Below are 16,155 nucleotides of genomic sequence, written 5' to 3' on the forward strand. Positions count from 1 at the left end.
ACGCACTTCTCTTATAGTCTTCATTTCCAAATAAAGAGCCATAACAGAGATGTTTGTAATTTGCAGAATGTCTTTATATTCCTGATTTTAGTTAAGTCTTATACTTAAAAATTTGATTTGGATACAAAAAGTCAGAAAATTAAATCAATATTCTTAAAAGTTTGGAGGAGCAAAAAATTAGTGTTTTTTTTTTTTAATTTGGCAAAACACTTTATTGCAGTTAACACTTTATTGCAGTTGCTCTCTTAGAAAGGGTTTTAAGAAATAGAAGGTATGTTAAGACTTCAGTTAATTATCCTCTTAAAGTATATGATCTAAAACGAATTTAAATGTGATTGTGTGAATATGGTTTCTTAGAGTTAAAGCTTGAAAATGTGCTGGCAGAACAGTTCAATTTTATATTAGGATTCTTGCTATGGGAAAATACAATGATAATTATTTTCTGGAACACTGAGAGAGAACAAGTTATTTCAGGAAAAACTATCTTTATTGCAAGGTGAAGCACATTAAACCCAAGGTGTCATTAAACTCACAAAACCCTAAGAATTGAGCATAGTCTTTGGTAAGGGGAAAAAAAAATGGTTTCGTTCAGTGACTATCATTTTTTACAAAGTGATTTATGACTTGGCAAAGTATATTGTTTTAGAAAAATAACATTAAACATAATAGTTTCTATACATACAGCAGCACCTAATTTTTACAGAGGTCAGATGGACAGCCATATGGTTTACCTAGAACACAGCCAAGAATCAGAAAAAGAGTAGAACAAAAGCCCTCTGGATTTTCTATATTAATTTGATATGAAATCCACAGCTTCCCTATATTTCCTTCAGTTCAGTTCTGTTGCTCAGTCATGTCCAACTCTTTGAGACCCCATGAATCGCAGCACGCCAGGCCTCCCTGTCCATCACTAACTCCCAGAGTTCACCCAGACTCACGTCCATCGAGTCAGTGATGCCATCCAGCCATCTCATCCTCTATCGTCCCCTTCTCCTCCTGCCCCAATCCCTCCTAGCATCAGAGTCTTTTCCAATGAGTCAACTCTTCGCATGAGGTGGCCAAAGTACTGGAGTTTCAGCTTTAGCATCACTCCTTCCAAAGAAATCCCAGGGCTGATCTCCTTCAGAATGGACTGGTTGGATTTCCTTGCAGTCCAAGGGACTCTCAGGAGCCTTCTCCAGCACCACAGTTCAAAGGCATCAATTCTTCGGCACTCAGCCTTCTTCACAGTCCAACTCTCACATCCATACGTGACCACTGGAAAAACCATAGCCTTGACTAGACGGACCTTTGTTGGCAAACTAATGTCTCTGCTTTTGAATATGCTATCTAGGTTGGTCATAACTTTCCTTCCAAGGAGTAAGTGTCTTTTAATTTCATGGCTGCAGTCACCATCTTCAGTGATTTTGGAGCCCCTCAAAATAAAGTCTGACACTGTTTCCACTGTTTCCCCATCTATTTCCCATGAAGTGATGGGACCAGATGCCATGATCTTCGTTTTCTGAATGCTGAGCTTCAAGCCAACTTTTTCTCTCTCTACTTTCACTTTCTTCAAGAGGCTTTGGAGTTCCTCTTCACTTTCTGCCATAAGGGTGGTGTCATCTGCATATCTGAGGTTATTGATATTTCTCCCGGCAATCTTGATTCCAGCTTGTGTTTCTTCCTTATGAGAGGACTATTCAGGTTCTTTTCGGAAAGTTTTTTAATTTCACTGATTGTAGAGTGTATTACCTTGCTTTTCTGCCCTGAGTAGAAACCAGACAGAAAAGGAAAAGGAATAATTGACAAAAATATGAAATAATAACTACAGCTTGAAAGTGAGTCAAAAAAAGGGCCTGTAGAGAGTGATATAGGGAGACATTGCCTTGATAAACTCTTTAGTATGGGGCAACATAAATGAGGGAGAGTGAATGATATATTATTTGTATTTAATATTATATGATTTATACTAAACCTGGATAATTTAATTGTTTTAGCAATTTATTCACAAGTAAACTTAAGTTAAAAATGATTAATCTCTCATCAACTAAATGTAAAATTGTTTAACACATAGTGGCATATGACATATTAGCTTCCTAAATCATAAAATGCCATTGCCAGCTAATTTATACGTTATCTAGATATCTATTATCTATGCTGTGTGCATGTGCAGTATACATATAACTATATATATATATATTTCCATGTATATGTATAGATATATGTGCATATATTATAAATATTTGCACATGTGTTTGCTTTGTAAAATATGTTCTGCCTTTTAAAAAATGCCTACTTAATTCATTAAGATGGTAATTTTTATAGTTTACTCTCCAACTTTCAGTCAAGTTCAAAAAGTTCTATTTTGTAACCCCCCAGTTTTTATTACAGATACACAAAGTAATTGGCAATATTTAAAATAGGAATAGAATGTGGGATAATTATCAAACTTAAGTAATTTGGAATCAGGTCATATAATTTTGTAAATAGTATTATTATATCTCAAGGTAATAGTGCCTTTTCAGATTAAGGGCATTTATATAAAGGTAGTCTCATAAGTTGGGCTTCCCTGGGACTCAACAGTAAAGAGTCCACCTCCAATTCCGGAGCCACAGGAGACGTGGCTTTGATCCCTTGGTGAGGAAGATCCCCTGGAGGAGGGCATGGCAACCCACTCCAGTATTCTTGCCTGGAAAATCCCCATGGACAGAGGAGCCTGGTGGGCTATGGTCCATAGTGTTGCAAAGAGTCAGACATGACTGAAGTGATTTAACACAAGTGCACAGTGTCATAAGTCTGGCCAAAGAAATAGGAAACCTTTTTAACTTAACAAAAGCAATTTAGAATGCATGGGAAGCATTGAGGAAGGCATTTCAAATTTGCAAAAAAAAAAAAAAAAAATCTGCCGTAATTCTGATGTTACTAAGTATCTGCTTTGTCTCAAGTATTTTTCTCATTGGTTATTTCAATTTTAATTAGTTGTTTGAAATTGAACTCAAGATCAGCAAAATTAGATCTTATATAGGAGCACAGTTTTCTGTTTATCTTAAGGTTCTTCATTCATCTTTAGGAACCTCAAGCACCTAAAAATAATTGTCTTTTCTCCATGTGCAGATTCGGCTGCCAGTCATTTCAAGGCCCCTTCAGTCAATTAGGTGTTCAGTGAAGACCATTAATGTTGTCTTAGGTGATAATGTGAAATTCTCTCAAAATGCATTCATCTTGCTTTCTTAGGCATTTTATCTTAGTCGGTGCTTCCATACAGTTCAGTCATTTGATAGTATTATATGCTTTCCTACAGTTTTGATTAAATTGAAAAAATGTTATTCAAAACCTGTTATATAGTCAAGCTTATTAGAAGGGACCATAGTCATAAACAGATTGCATATAGATTTTATTTACCACTACAACCTCTTTTTGCTTTTACTATTAAACACTTGTTCAAAGTTATTTCAAATGCAATACAATATTAGTTTAACAGTTCAATCAATATAAAAGGATATTAAAAAATATTAGTATTTTTCATTTCTCCCTCCTGCCAATTTCACTCCCTCTGAAGTGAGAAATGTATACAATTTAGTGTTATTGTTCATACTGTATTCTATGCTTCTTAACCACAGTAGTGTAAATAGATATGCTTTCCTTCTTTATAAAAATACCCCCCAGTCTGTGTAGGATTTTTAAATATAACAATATCTTTCATGGACATTTTTCCAGTCAATATATGGGTATCTGATACATCCATAGCCTTAGGATATAAACCAAAATTTATTCTATCATTTCTCTATGTTTCTGGATTGTTATAAGAGGAGATGTCCTGTAAAATCTCTATTTTTTATCCTTTTAAAGCTTCCTTTGTGGAACTTTTACAAGTTTCCTTCCTTTTTTAATGTCCTTGTAGTATAAAAGAAGAATATAGTTTTTCATTTTTTACAAAATATGGACTAAATATAGGTTCTTGATTGAAAAAATCTCTTTATTTGTTTGATTTTGGGTTTTTTAATCCAAAAATTCTGAACGAGCTGTATGGAAGCTACCATTTATAGCTGTGATTTCATCACATTCTCCTTTTATTTATAGTAATTTTTACCCTATGTAAAATGCAGTCAAATATTTGGGCATAACAATTAATGATTGGGTTTATTTTTTTGTTTTTGGTAAAAAAGAAATCTGACTTATTACAATGCTAATCTTGGACCCATTTGCCCCGGAACTATATTTCATTTGACATTACCATTTCGACTCTAACTTTTTGTAAATTATTTCCATGACATAACATCATGTATCGTTATATTATATGCCATTGAGCCTTTAAAAAAAAAAATTCTCATGAACACCCTGACAGTATTAATTAAACCACCCTGACAGTATTCATCTTTTAATGGGGAAGTTTAACCAGCTTCATTATTGTTACAATAATTCTTATAGCCATATAGTTGTACAAATTCCTTCTTTCATAATTTATGGTTGTTATTTGCTCTTGTCCTTTGTTTGTACTTTTGTAATTCACTACCCTTATTGAACACTACTGCATCCCTCCATGTACTACAGATAATTTTGAAGTTAAGGGCAGACTCTTAGGACCACTCCATAAGTGGAAGAGAATAAAAGAAAGTGGGCTCCCTGTTCAGCAGGAGGGTCCTTGTTGTTGTTCAGTCACTCAGTCATGTCTGATTCTTTTCGCCCCCATGGACTGCAGCACACCAGGGTTCCCTGTCCTTCACTATCTCCTGGAGCTTGTTCAAACTCATGTCCATCAAGTCAGTGATGCCATCAAACCCTCTCATCCTTTGTTGTCTCCTTCTCCTCCTACCTTCAATCTTTCCCAGCATCAGGTTCTTTTCCAGGCCAAAGGTATTGGAGCTTCAGCTTCAGCATGAGTCCTTCCAATGAATATTCAGGGTTGATTTTCTTTAGGACTGATTGGTTTGACAACCTTGTAGTCCAAGCAACTCTCAAATGTCTTCTCTAACACCACAGTTTGAAATGAAGCAAAAGTAGTTAGCACTGTTTTGGATTATTAGGGACATTTATGGAATCTCTTTCCCTGAAGATGGAGAGCTTTTCATATCTGTGATGTCTTGATGTTCTAATAGGAGGAAGTAGACTGGATGTCTAATTTTTTTTACTCCCATAGATTGATGATAAAATTTCCTTTCCCTCTTTTTTTTTTTTTTTTGGTCTGGATTCATCATTTTATTTTCACATTAATAATTGTCTCTGACATTTTCCCATTTTTAATAATTTTAAACCTATAATTCTGTAGTTTTACACAAAAATTAAATGAGAACATTACTCTCCCCACCAATATGATTTGTTCAAAACTCCTCATTCTTTTCAAGCCAAGATAAAATCCTATAAAAAAAAAATTTGTAATTTAGTCTTTAACTACAGTTTTTTTCCCCTCATAGCATCCAGTTCAAGAAGGCATATTATCACTCAAATTACAATTAAACTACCACCATCACATTGAATTTAATCAAGCACTTCACAGAATATACTGTTCATCACTCTTTGTGCTCTTTATTTATTTCCTCCTGTTTGTAAATCTTTACTATATTTTTCATTTGGTTGAAATACCTGAAAAATTTTCTCATAAAAATTTATTAAGATGTATATACCCTTTTAATGCTTAAATTTCCAAAACTGCCTTTGTTTTGTTGTCAAAGGGATGGATTCATTGGATAATAATAGCATTCTTGAACCTCTCTCCTCTTCTTTCACTAGTCTCTATATGTTGTGGACCCCTGTCTTCTAGTTTCCATTGTCCTCTAACTTTCGCTGCCTTCTAACTTCCATTGTTGCCACTGAGAAATACAGGGTTGGTCCAAGTTTATATATATAAATATATGTGTGTGTGTATGTGTGTATATATATATATACACACACACTAAATTTATACATATGCTTAAATTGTCCTCTTTGTCTCTAACTCTGTAAAGTATCCCCCACCCTATCCCTCAGAATTCAAACTTTTCACTAGGATATTACCAGTGTTTCTAAATATGTATCTTTTTTTTTTTAATTCTTTTACCCTTCTTAGTACATGAGCAACATTTTTAACTTTTGTAAATCAGTAATATTTTTAGCTCATGAAAGTTTTTTTTATTATTTAAATTATTATTTCTCTTCCATCTCTTTTTCATTCTGATATTTGTATACTTTCCATGTGAGATATTCTTATTCTGTCCTCCAAGTCTCTTATCTTTACACTTATGATTATAGTGTCTTTCCATTCTTCTGTATGCTGTGAAATACTTCCTCTGGTTGATCACTTAGAACCCATTTTTTTTAGCAGTTACTATTGTATTTCCAAAAACACCTATTGATTTCTTTTTTAAAACCAGGTATCAGGCTTTCTGTATTTTAGTGTAATCTTTTTAATGCTTCTCCCTTTTTTTCTTTTTCAATAAAATCTCTCTTCCATTTCTTCTAGTATATTGCCTGCATGGACTCAGCTTTGTTTCCCTTCTTGAATCCCTGTGCCTCTTGAAATGGCCTGTGTTCTTTTCCTCATGCTTAAAAGAGTAGAAAAGCTGTTAGCAAAAATGTAAATCAGGTTTGAGAGACATACTATATAGTGTTGATTGAGAAGCAGCAAAAATAATGGCAGTAGTTTTTATTTTTTTTAATCTGGTGAACAATGAGTTAACAAGCCAGAACCTCCCAGAATAATCCTGTGGGAAAGCATCTTGATCTCTAAAACAAGAAGCAGTGGTTAAAGCTGCCCTCACCAAGTAGTACAGCTACTGCCCTGTAATGCGTGTGTGAAACAAACCAACGGGCACTTAATCCTTCCTGGGCCAAATAGATCTTAAATTATCATCCACAAATGACCCCATAGACACATCTGGAAATCACCAAATCCATAGTTTCATCCCAGACTGTGCCAGAGATCACATAGCTTTCAAAAACCACCGGTTCATTATCTTTCTCTCTCCACCTACACCTCTTTTTCTGTTATTTGAGTCCCAGATACATATATTCTAGATTCTAGTAGTTGGTCATGGTTATTTGAAGGTTAAATCTACTTAGGTGTGAGGGAGACAGAAAACATGTGTATATGAAGTAATTTTCCTGTTACATTGATGTTTACATTTTGTTTGTATACACACACACACACACACATATATACACACATACAATGCATAAATTAATAAGCTCAGCAGGTAAATCATGCATGTATAATTTCTATACTTTACAATTGTTTTCATAAAGTAACTTTATCAGAGTTGTTGAGGTTACTTAGAGATTGAGGCTATTATATATGAAAACCATGTATGTTAGCAGTTCAGTAAAATCAATCTGCTGTAGTAGAATGACAAATTGAATTTTTAGTGTTTGACATCTTAAATTAGATTTACTAGTCAGTCTACATCACCTTCATGAGGAAAACTATCAATTTAGATAAACTACAAGAAATATTTTCTGATAGATACAATGCTAGTGTTAAACATTTTCACAAGTAAAGATTTTAGCTTTTGCATTATTGACTTTCTGTAGTATAAAAAATGAATACCATATTTTTAATCTCATCAGCAAGTAAAATTTTAATTGTATTTCCTTTTAAATAAGTTAGATTTAAATTTGAATTGTCACATGTGACTAAGGACTGCTATATTGAACAGAGTTATAGGTTTTTTTAACTATCACATTTCTAATAAAAATCATTCAAAAACAGAATTATGACACATGCGTATTCAGGTATAGTTAGTTGTCACATTAAATAATATAAACTTAAAAGCTGGCCCAATTTTCTGAGATGCTTGAGAATTATAGCATAGAAATTAATAATAATGTAAGTCTGTTCTATAAAATCTACTCAAATTGGAAGATCCACAAGATAATAGAAATTAAATGATATAGTGTAGTGGAGTGACATATATTTGCAGAAGTTAAAGTAATTCCATACTTTTTTTTTCTTGTGTTAATTTTATTTTCACATTAAATTCAGTATGTGTATATGTGTGTTCATTATCACATGTGTACATATGAAAAAATTCCTGTGCCAGGTATCCGTAAGCTGGTATTAGGATAGTTTGCTATTAAAATATTTATGCTAGATATATAAACTATAAGTTTTATGTGGAGACTTTGGAAAAAGTTAGAAAGGAAAAAAATTTCTTGACTGCAAGCCTTCTCACACATTTCCATTTGCTAATAAGCAGTGTGGACCTCTATGAAGAAGCTAAAATAAATATCTTCTAAAATTATTTGTACCTCAAATAATGGCTTATTTTGTTCACATATGAGTTACATTAAAATCTGAGAGACAGTTGAACCAAGACACATACCTGCAATAGCATTTAGTTTGTGTGCATTAAATTGGAAAAATGCTGTATATTTAAATCAGAAATACCTTTTAAATCTATACAAATGAAGATTATATTATGAAATGAAGAAAATATTTGTGTTTGAATTCTGGGAATTTAAAAATGGAAATTATTTTATGACTGTAGATCTCAGCAGTTGTAGCCAAATATGTGTTTTTAAAAATTATCTTTTTAAGTTGATAGTTTCTTCACTTATTTAATAAATATTCTTGAATACCTACTATAGGCTAGGCTAGATATTATGCATGAGTGTCTGCTGAATTTATTTTATATTGTAAGGTACCTAGGGTATATAGCCTTATCTGTTTAATTCTCATGTTATTTTACTGGTGATTTCTCGTGAGGTCAGCCATATATGTCAGTGCTGATGTGTTGGTGCTTTCCTTGGTGGGAATAAAAGCCTTTTCTGTCATTTATCTCACAGGCTTAGTGACTAGATTTCTACCAAGTTACTAATTTATGTTAATGCATTAGAAATCCTTATTAAAATGTAAATATTATCCTGTGAAGGATAACACTTTAAACAACTATAAGCTGTTAGCACATTATCGACATTTAGTTTATCAGTTTAATTAGATGGAAATTTAGCTTGGCCCTAAGGAATTAAGTAAATCTGATGATGTGGAAGGGAAAAATCAACACAAGGCAGATCAAGGAACAGGTGCAACCAGACCCTTTACAACGGACACTACATATACCTGGCCTCCTGGAAGTAGGATGTTCTTAAAGAAAGACTACTATATCCAGCTCCAACTGATTATCTCTTTCCCTGCCAGCTTGCCTTACATGGAAAGTTTGTTCTAATTTTAGAAAATGAATATAGATATAAGGAATGAGTTTCTGTAATACTTTATCCTAATTATTTTATGTATGTAGTGTGTTTTATTGTTTTTGAACCAAATGTGAGTGTTAGTCGCTCAGTCATGCCCAAATCTGTGATCCCATTGACTGTAGCCCACCAGGCTCCTCTGGCCATGGAATTTTCCAGGCAAGAATACTGGAGTGGGTTTCCATTCCCTTCTTCATGGGATCTTCCCAACCCAGGGATCCAGCCTTGGTCTCCCGCACTGTAGGAAGATTCTTTACTGTCTGAGCTACCCGGGAAGAAGGGGTAAATTATAAGCTTAATAAAATGTGTTCATGAACTGCTTTATGATTATTCAAAGATTGATCCCCCCTTTTTTTGTGTGACATAGCTTCACATAAGCACATTTCTTGATAATGCAGTGAAGAGGGATGGAAATTGCCAAGAGAAAATGTTCTCTTGTTGCTATTTTCTTCATCGAGGCTCATAACCAACTCTTGTGATCTCATTCAGATCAGATCAGATCAGTCACTCAGTCATGTCCGACTCTTTGTGACCCCATGAATCGCAGCACTCCAGGCCTCCCTGTCCATCACCAACTCCCGGATTAGGCTTACTATATAAGGTCATTCTGCCCAGTGACTTGATTGAAAGCACGCAAGGCTGAGTCCGGTCAGAATGATAGTATTGCCATGCCATTTATCTGTATCCAAAACTGTGAACAGAAAAGACTAAACCCTTACCTATCTTAGCTGTGTCATATTCTTGTTTGTTTTTTTTTTGTGTGTGTGTGTATGCCATACTATTTGAGTCTTCTTTCTCTAGATGGATTAATTTTGCCAAATTTGATTATTTGATTTGCCTTTTTAGGGCTATAATTTCTATACATGGTCAAAGAGAAATAAATGCAAATAACTCAATTGCCCATCTTATTAAAAGGAAACTTTTTTAAAGACTTTTGAGACTAGGAGAGAAAGTTGCCTGTCTTAAATAACTTAAGTCTTTTCCCATTACCATATTATCTATGGCCCATCAGAACCTCTGTAAAAACCTGTAAACCATTTGGGGATTTATATACCATTGTATTATTATTTTTAAATCATTTGTAATAATTAAGGATGCTATTTTTTAAAAGACAAAATATAAACAGGTTTTCATATGATAGCACACTTTAAATTATTGATAAATAATCTTGTATTAAATATTTGGCATATCTTCATTCTTATTAACACTAATGAAGTAAAAAAAAATTAGTGTTCCATCACAGCATTACTTTTTTTGTCCAGGTATTTGTCTATGTTTTGTTAGGCTTTGAATTTGTTGACATATTTTTCTATATACCACATTTATATTAGATATAGAGGTATTTTTAAAGAATATATCATAATGATATGGCATATAGTGCATTTTTCTTCTTGAATTTCTTTGACCTCATAAGTCATAAATGAGCCAGTAACCACAACCCATTTGAAACTTTTATATTGAGGAGAGAGAAGTCTTTTAAATCATGGAGGAAAAAATTTTGTTTTAAAATCTTAGATATAACGCATCATTTGTTTCAAAACAGGATTGTCTGTATTTCATGCATGGAATGTGGCCCTTCAGGAATCAAATTTTAAGTAGTACAAAAAAGTGATAAATTTTAGAGAAACAGAAGTTTATTAAAAACTTTATGAATGATACCTGTGCCTATTTACAGAGCTCAAAATTTGAAACCAGTTTTCATCTCAACTTTAGGTGTTAAAAATCATAACTTTGTCCCATAATAATCCTTTTTAAACTTCAATTGAGCTTTCCATTTGCTAATAAAAATAGGTACTTTAGGGCTTTCTTCCACATCTCTTGATTTTCATTCCAGGAAAATGAGCATAGTGTATTCTTTTGGGTATATATCATTAGAAATGAATGTGAACAGAGAGGAATAAAGTGAATTAGTATGGCTACAGCACTTCCTTGCTAATGATGCATGAATATCTATAATGATATAAGGTGGTAAAGAACATTAACAAAAGCAAGTTGATTTTCAAAAGGTTAGACAGGATTTGTACACATCAGAATTCGGAAGGATATAATTATTCAAGGTAGAGTTAATGAAATTCAAATGAAAAGGCAAAATCTGAATATGAGTGCACCGTTTTGCATAAAGAAGAGAAAATGAACACGATACTTCCAATTACACTGATTTTTTAATAACTGTCTGAAATTTTTATTAAAACTAAACTGAAAGGTATTCAGTATATATAGTTTATTTATTATAGACCTGCATGACTGTGTCAAGAGGAACAATGTATTTTAAGGGATAGAGAGCAAACTAAATCTCCAAATACCCAAGTCTCTTGGTTTACTTTTACAAAGAGTCTCCATTCATTGTATATGAAAATTACAATACATCTCTCTGTATTGAAAATTATTGTGTCTATTAGCATTTATAATAAATGATAACACTCAAATGTATAATTGAATTTTCTTGAAAATGAGTTGACAATTTTCCAAATATTCTATTTCTCATAAAAGCTTACAAGATCATCCCTTAGCTCTCGCTCTTCAGCTGATATTCATCACTTAACTTCTCTTATCTGTGATGACTACATACTAGGTATGAAGACAGTAGAAGGAATGAAATCTTCCAACTCTAGCCCAAAATCCTGTTATTTTAAATCTAAAATTATAAGTGCACTTCGATTATCATTCCGTTCATCAAGAAAGAATAACTGTCATATATTTGGCCAAGGTACAGGCAGGAAACCAAACTTTGTAAAAGGTACAATTTTGTAATGTCAACTAACTTGTATAATTCTATGAATTTGCAATGTCATAAATAGATGAGCCATCTGAATTAGGATTATTTTGTTTTTGTATTATCTGAGAAATGTGTACAAAAATCCTGGACCTGAGTGATCAAAAAGAAAACATAAATAGACCAGCTTATATTTTTATTCATCTTTGTGCATGCTCAGTCTGGTATCCTAAACTGCATTTAATTACATTACTGCAAAAATGAGGATGGTCTCCTCATAAAGGCTGTTCAGTAACAAGTGACTATGTTAGCATGCTTATTGTCAGAACTCTCCCAGAGACCCTGTCACTGGAAACCTTCAGCTGACCACATCACCAGGCAGATGGCAGTCCATGAACTCAAAACAAAGTTATTGGGAAACTAATTTTAATTACAAAATTTGTTCTGCTTATAGAGTATACAGAGAGCAGAGGTCATTTATCTTTTTGCATTTGTGTGCCATATAGTGTTAATTCTTGCTCTTATAAAGAATAGGGAAAGAGGCATTCCTGACCAAGTCCAAACAGTCTCTGAGGCCCAGATGTCCCTCTCCTAGCATGTGAATGGCAGGCAGTGAAGCATAATTGCAGGAGGAGAGGCGGGTTTTCTCTTGGATCTTTGGGTTTGGGGGAGTTCTTATTAAAATGTGAATTTCATTCTCATTCCTACTTATCTAGGGCCCTACTTTGCACTTTAACTTAGCAAGAAACTAGCATCAGAGAGAAGGGTTGATGCTGAGAATTTAGAGGAGAAAGTTGCTTAATAGAAAGCCAGCTACCAACCAAAACCACTTTGTCCCTCCTGTACCTTAATCAAGATTAGGGGAAAAAAGTTTAGAAAAAGTCCCTTAGATATGAATACCACAGATGTAGAGCCTGCCCCCAACCCCCACTGCATCCCACCCCATACTTAGTTTTCCAGTCAAATTAGAATTGCATTAAAAAAAAAAGTTGTAAGGATTATTTGTTTCTTGGGGTAAAACTATCCCTCTTGTGACCTTATGATTGTTGGTCTTTCATTCTCCTATCCATGATGCTAATGTGTGCATATCTCTTATTATAAAATGCTCTAATATTTTTTGAAAGAGGGGGTATGATAATAGATAACCTTGTTACGAGACTTACCATCTTGCATTGTTTTTATCCACTTTTCAGCCCTCTGTCAGCTATAAACTGGAATCTATATATGAATTCAGTAAAGGTCTTTTCAATATTAGGAAGCTAAAAGAATTGTTCTTTTGTATATCTATACCAGCACACTGTCCATGAAGAATCAGTGATGGTGATGACCGAAGACATGCCTTTGGAAATTTCTTATGTGCCTTCTACTTACCTGACTGAGATCACTCACGTCTTACAAGCCCTTTCAGAAGTGGAACAACTTCTCAATGCTCCCGACCTCTGTGCTAAAGATTTTCAAGATCTCTTCAAACAAGAGGAATCTCTGAAGGTAAAACCAAAGCACTTCCATTCAGATTTTTACAAGATCATTACGTTGATCATTACTGGACCAGAATATTTGACTTAAATATGTATACTGAAGGCATTTTGAGTTAACATATGGAAATCTTAAAACACTTTGTGAGAGAGTTAGCTTTAGAAATCTGGTGGAGAAAGAGAAATGTAAATTAAAATAAATGTGTTATTTCTTCCTAAAATGAAGACACTCACAAAATAATAATTTCTTATATTGAGTTGGCCAAAAAAATTGCTTCGTGATTTTCTGTTGCAGCATACAGGAAAACCTGAACGAAGTTTTTCCCCAAGCCAATACTATTGTTCAGGGCAGAAAGGACTCACTAAAGCACAAACCTTGCTAGAGAAACAGTTTATTCTCAAGTGATACATTGCTTGTCTTTCTTTTCCCGTGAAAAGGGAAATTAGATGAGGTTTTAAATTATATCTGTTGTGTATATAGTTTTAGTTTTATATTTTCCACTTATAATTTATAGATTCCATTTCAGATTAGTGTCAGTATCATACTACAACTTTTGGAATGTAATCGAATATAAAGCAGTAAAATACTTTATTTAAAATCATCAGGCAAAAGCCTCCAGCTAAATCCAGCTTTTTTTCATAGCACCAACTATAAGTTTCTGAATTCCAAACTAAAACAAATCAGGATAAAGAACTTTAAATTTTAGAGGGAAGTGTCTGAAGATGAATGTAGCATCAAGAAAATACACATAATAGTTTGTGTCTCTACTGTGTGTAAACAAAAGATAATTTTTGCGATCATACATTTCACACTCGAAACATTCTAGTGTAACCAGAGCTTAGTATTTTCCAGTACAGATAGCGTAAGATGACAGACAGACGGTAAGTTTGCTCTCAACAGCACTGATCAGGGAAAGGATTTTCTACTCTAAATGATTTCTTGGTATCTCATTCCATATCACATATTTGCTTCACTTTACAAATAGATGAAGCCATTTGTTTGTTTTCGAAATCAGAGTAGCAATATCTTGAGTGACTTGAGTTTAGTTTCATGCATTATATCAAATAAGCTAAAAAATTATACTTTAAAATAAAATAAGAGATACATGAATCTCTGGAGCTCCTCCATCCATTTGGTATGGTGCTGTTACTTGTTCTCTTTGAAGTGAAAGTCAAATCACTCATGGGTACAGTGAAAGAAAAAATCTCAAATCAATTGATAAAAGAGACTTGCCAGCCTTCCTGTCATAATTCACATTAACTGATTTCTCATGACAGCACAGTTTGTAAGTTCATCATTGTCCTTCAACATGTAAATCACTGCTAATGAACTAATATCCATTCCTTTCCATGTTCATGGACAGAGAGGTCAGGAGAGCAGTGACCCTAAACTTATTAAGTTCACAATTGTTCACAATTGAATGTCCTTATACCTCTTAACCTGGCACACTCAGAAGGATGGGCCCCCGGCTGCACTCATAGCTAATTATTTTTTCTTGCAAATATATTTAATAGTATTATAGCTGATACCAATTGTGATGGTATTGATTACTGTGATTTGTAAAACTGGATTATTGTAGATTTAATCTAACTAGATTATTGAATCCTCAATAGATGGTTTGAGGTATAATTCCATCTCACCCTCACCATGACTCCTGCAACAAGCAAATGGTCTTCTCACCTTTATGGGCTTTTTGAAGGGGGATAGTTTTGATCTCAAGTCTTTTCAATGAATATGTATTTCCTCTTAAAGACATTCATCATTGTCATTATCTGGTAGTAAAAATAGAAAAGCAGTGCATAAATTGTACAGCTGCTGGTTGAGATGGTTTGAAATTAAATTGTGGTTGATTTTATTCCTGACAGATTTGCATGAATCAAATTATAGAACTGTAGTAAGTAGTGCTGTGATTTAACATACGTATTTTTTAAGTGCAATACAACATAAATAATGTACAATAGTTAAAATGAGTAATTTCTGAACTAAGTATAAATAATACAGCATATATGATTTCCACAAGTGTATTGAATTAGAAGGCTACCTAATCATTTTGACAAGAACTAACCAGATAAACAAACACCTATTTATATAAGGAAATCTTCATTTAATATTGCTACACTAGCTAAATGGCTTCCCAGGTGGCTCACCTGGGAAGAATCCACCTGCCAAGCAGGAGACATGGGTTTGATTCCTGGGTCAGGAAGTTCCCCTGGAAAGGGAATGTCAACCCACTCCAGTATTCTTGCCTGGAAAATTCTATGAGTAGAGGACCCTGGCAGGCTGCATGCAGTCCATGGGGTCACAAAGAGTCAGACACAACTAAGCAACTGAGCTCGCATGCACATTGGCTAAGGAATGTGTAGTGCTAAGTCGCTTCAGTCATGTACAACTCTTTGCAACCCCATGGACTGTAGCCCACCAGGCTCCTCTGTCCATGGGATGCTCCAGGCAAGAATACTGGAGTGGGTTGCCATGCTCTCCTCCAGGGTATTTTCCCAACCCAGGGATCAAACCCACATCTCCTTCATTGGCAAGCAGGTTCTTTACCACTAGTGCTACCTGGGAAGCCCAGCTAAGGTATAGCTAGTGCTGAATGAGAAACATGTACAAAAACAATATTCTTATGTCAGAGCTTTAATTATCAATTATCTGCTTAATTAGGCCATAGTTACTCATTTGGGACCTGGCATGAATAAAGGTGAATTATTAGGACAAAGATAAGTGTGTGAGTTAGAATAAGGATGACAGCTACAATTTCTCTTCTTCAGTAATGAGAATCAATTTGTATTCAGTGCTTAGGCACTCGATAACTAGCATGTATTAAC

General features: G+C 34.0%; 1 protein-coding gene across 6 annotated transcripts in view; it reads left to right on the forward strand.

Annotated features, from left to right (window-relative positions):
* DMD (dystrophin) overlaps positions 1–16,155 on the forward strand; it is a 2,671,852-nt gene that overhangs the window by 1,360,739 nt on the left and 1,294,958 nt on the right. For all 6 annotated transcript variants that reach the window (XM_070365439.1, XM_070365442.1, XM_070365443.1 and 3 more), the window contains one exon: positions 13,148–13,342. In XM_070365439.1, the coding sequence (XP_070221540.1) occupies positions 13,148–13,342 (195 nt within the window). The remainder of the gene's footprint in view (positions 1–13,147; positions 13,343–16,155) is intronic.

Source organism: Bos mutus, chromosome X, assembly GCF_027580195.1.
Source record: "Bos mutus isolate GX-2022 chromosome X, NWIPB_WYAK_1.1, whole genome shotgun sequence".
Taxonomy (NCBI): Eukaryota; Metazoa; Chordata; class Mammalia; order Artiodactyla; family Bovidae; genus Bos; species Bos mutus.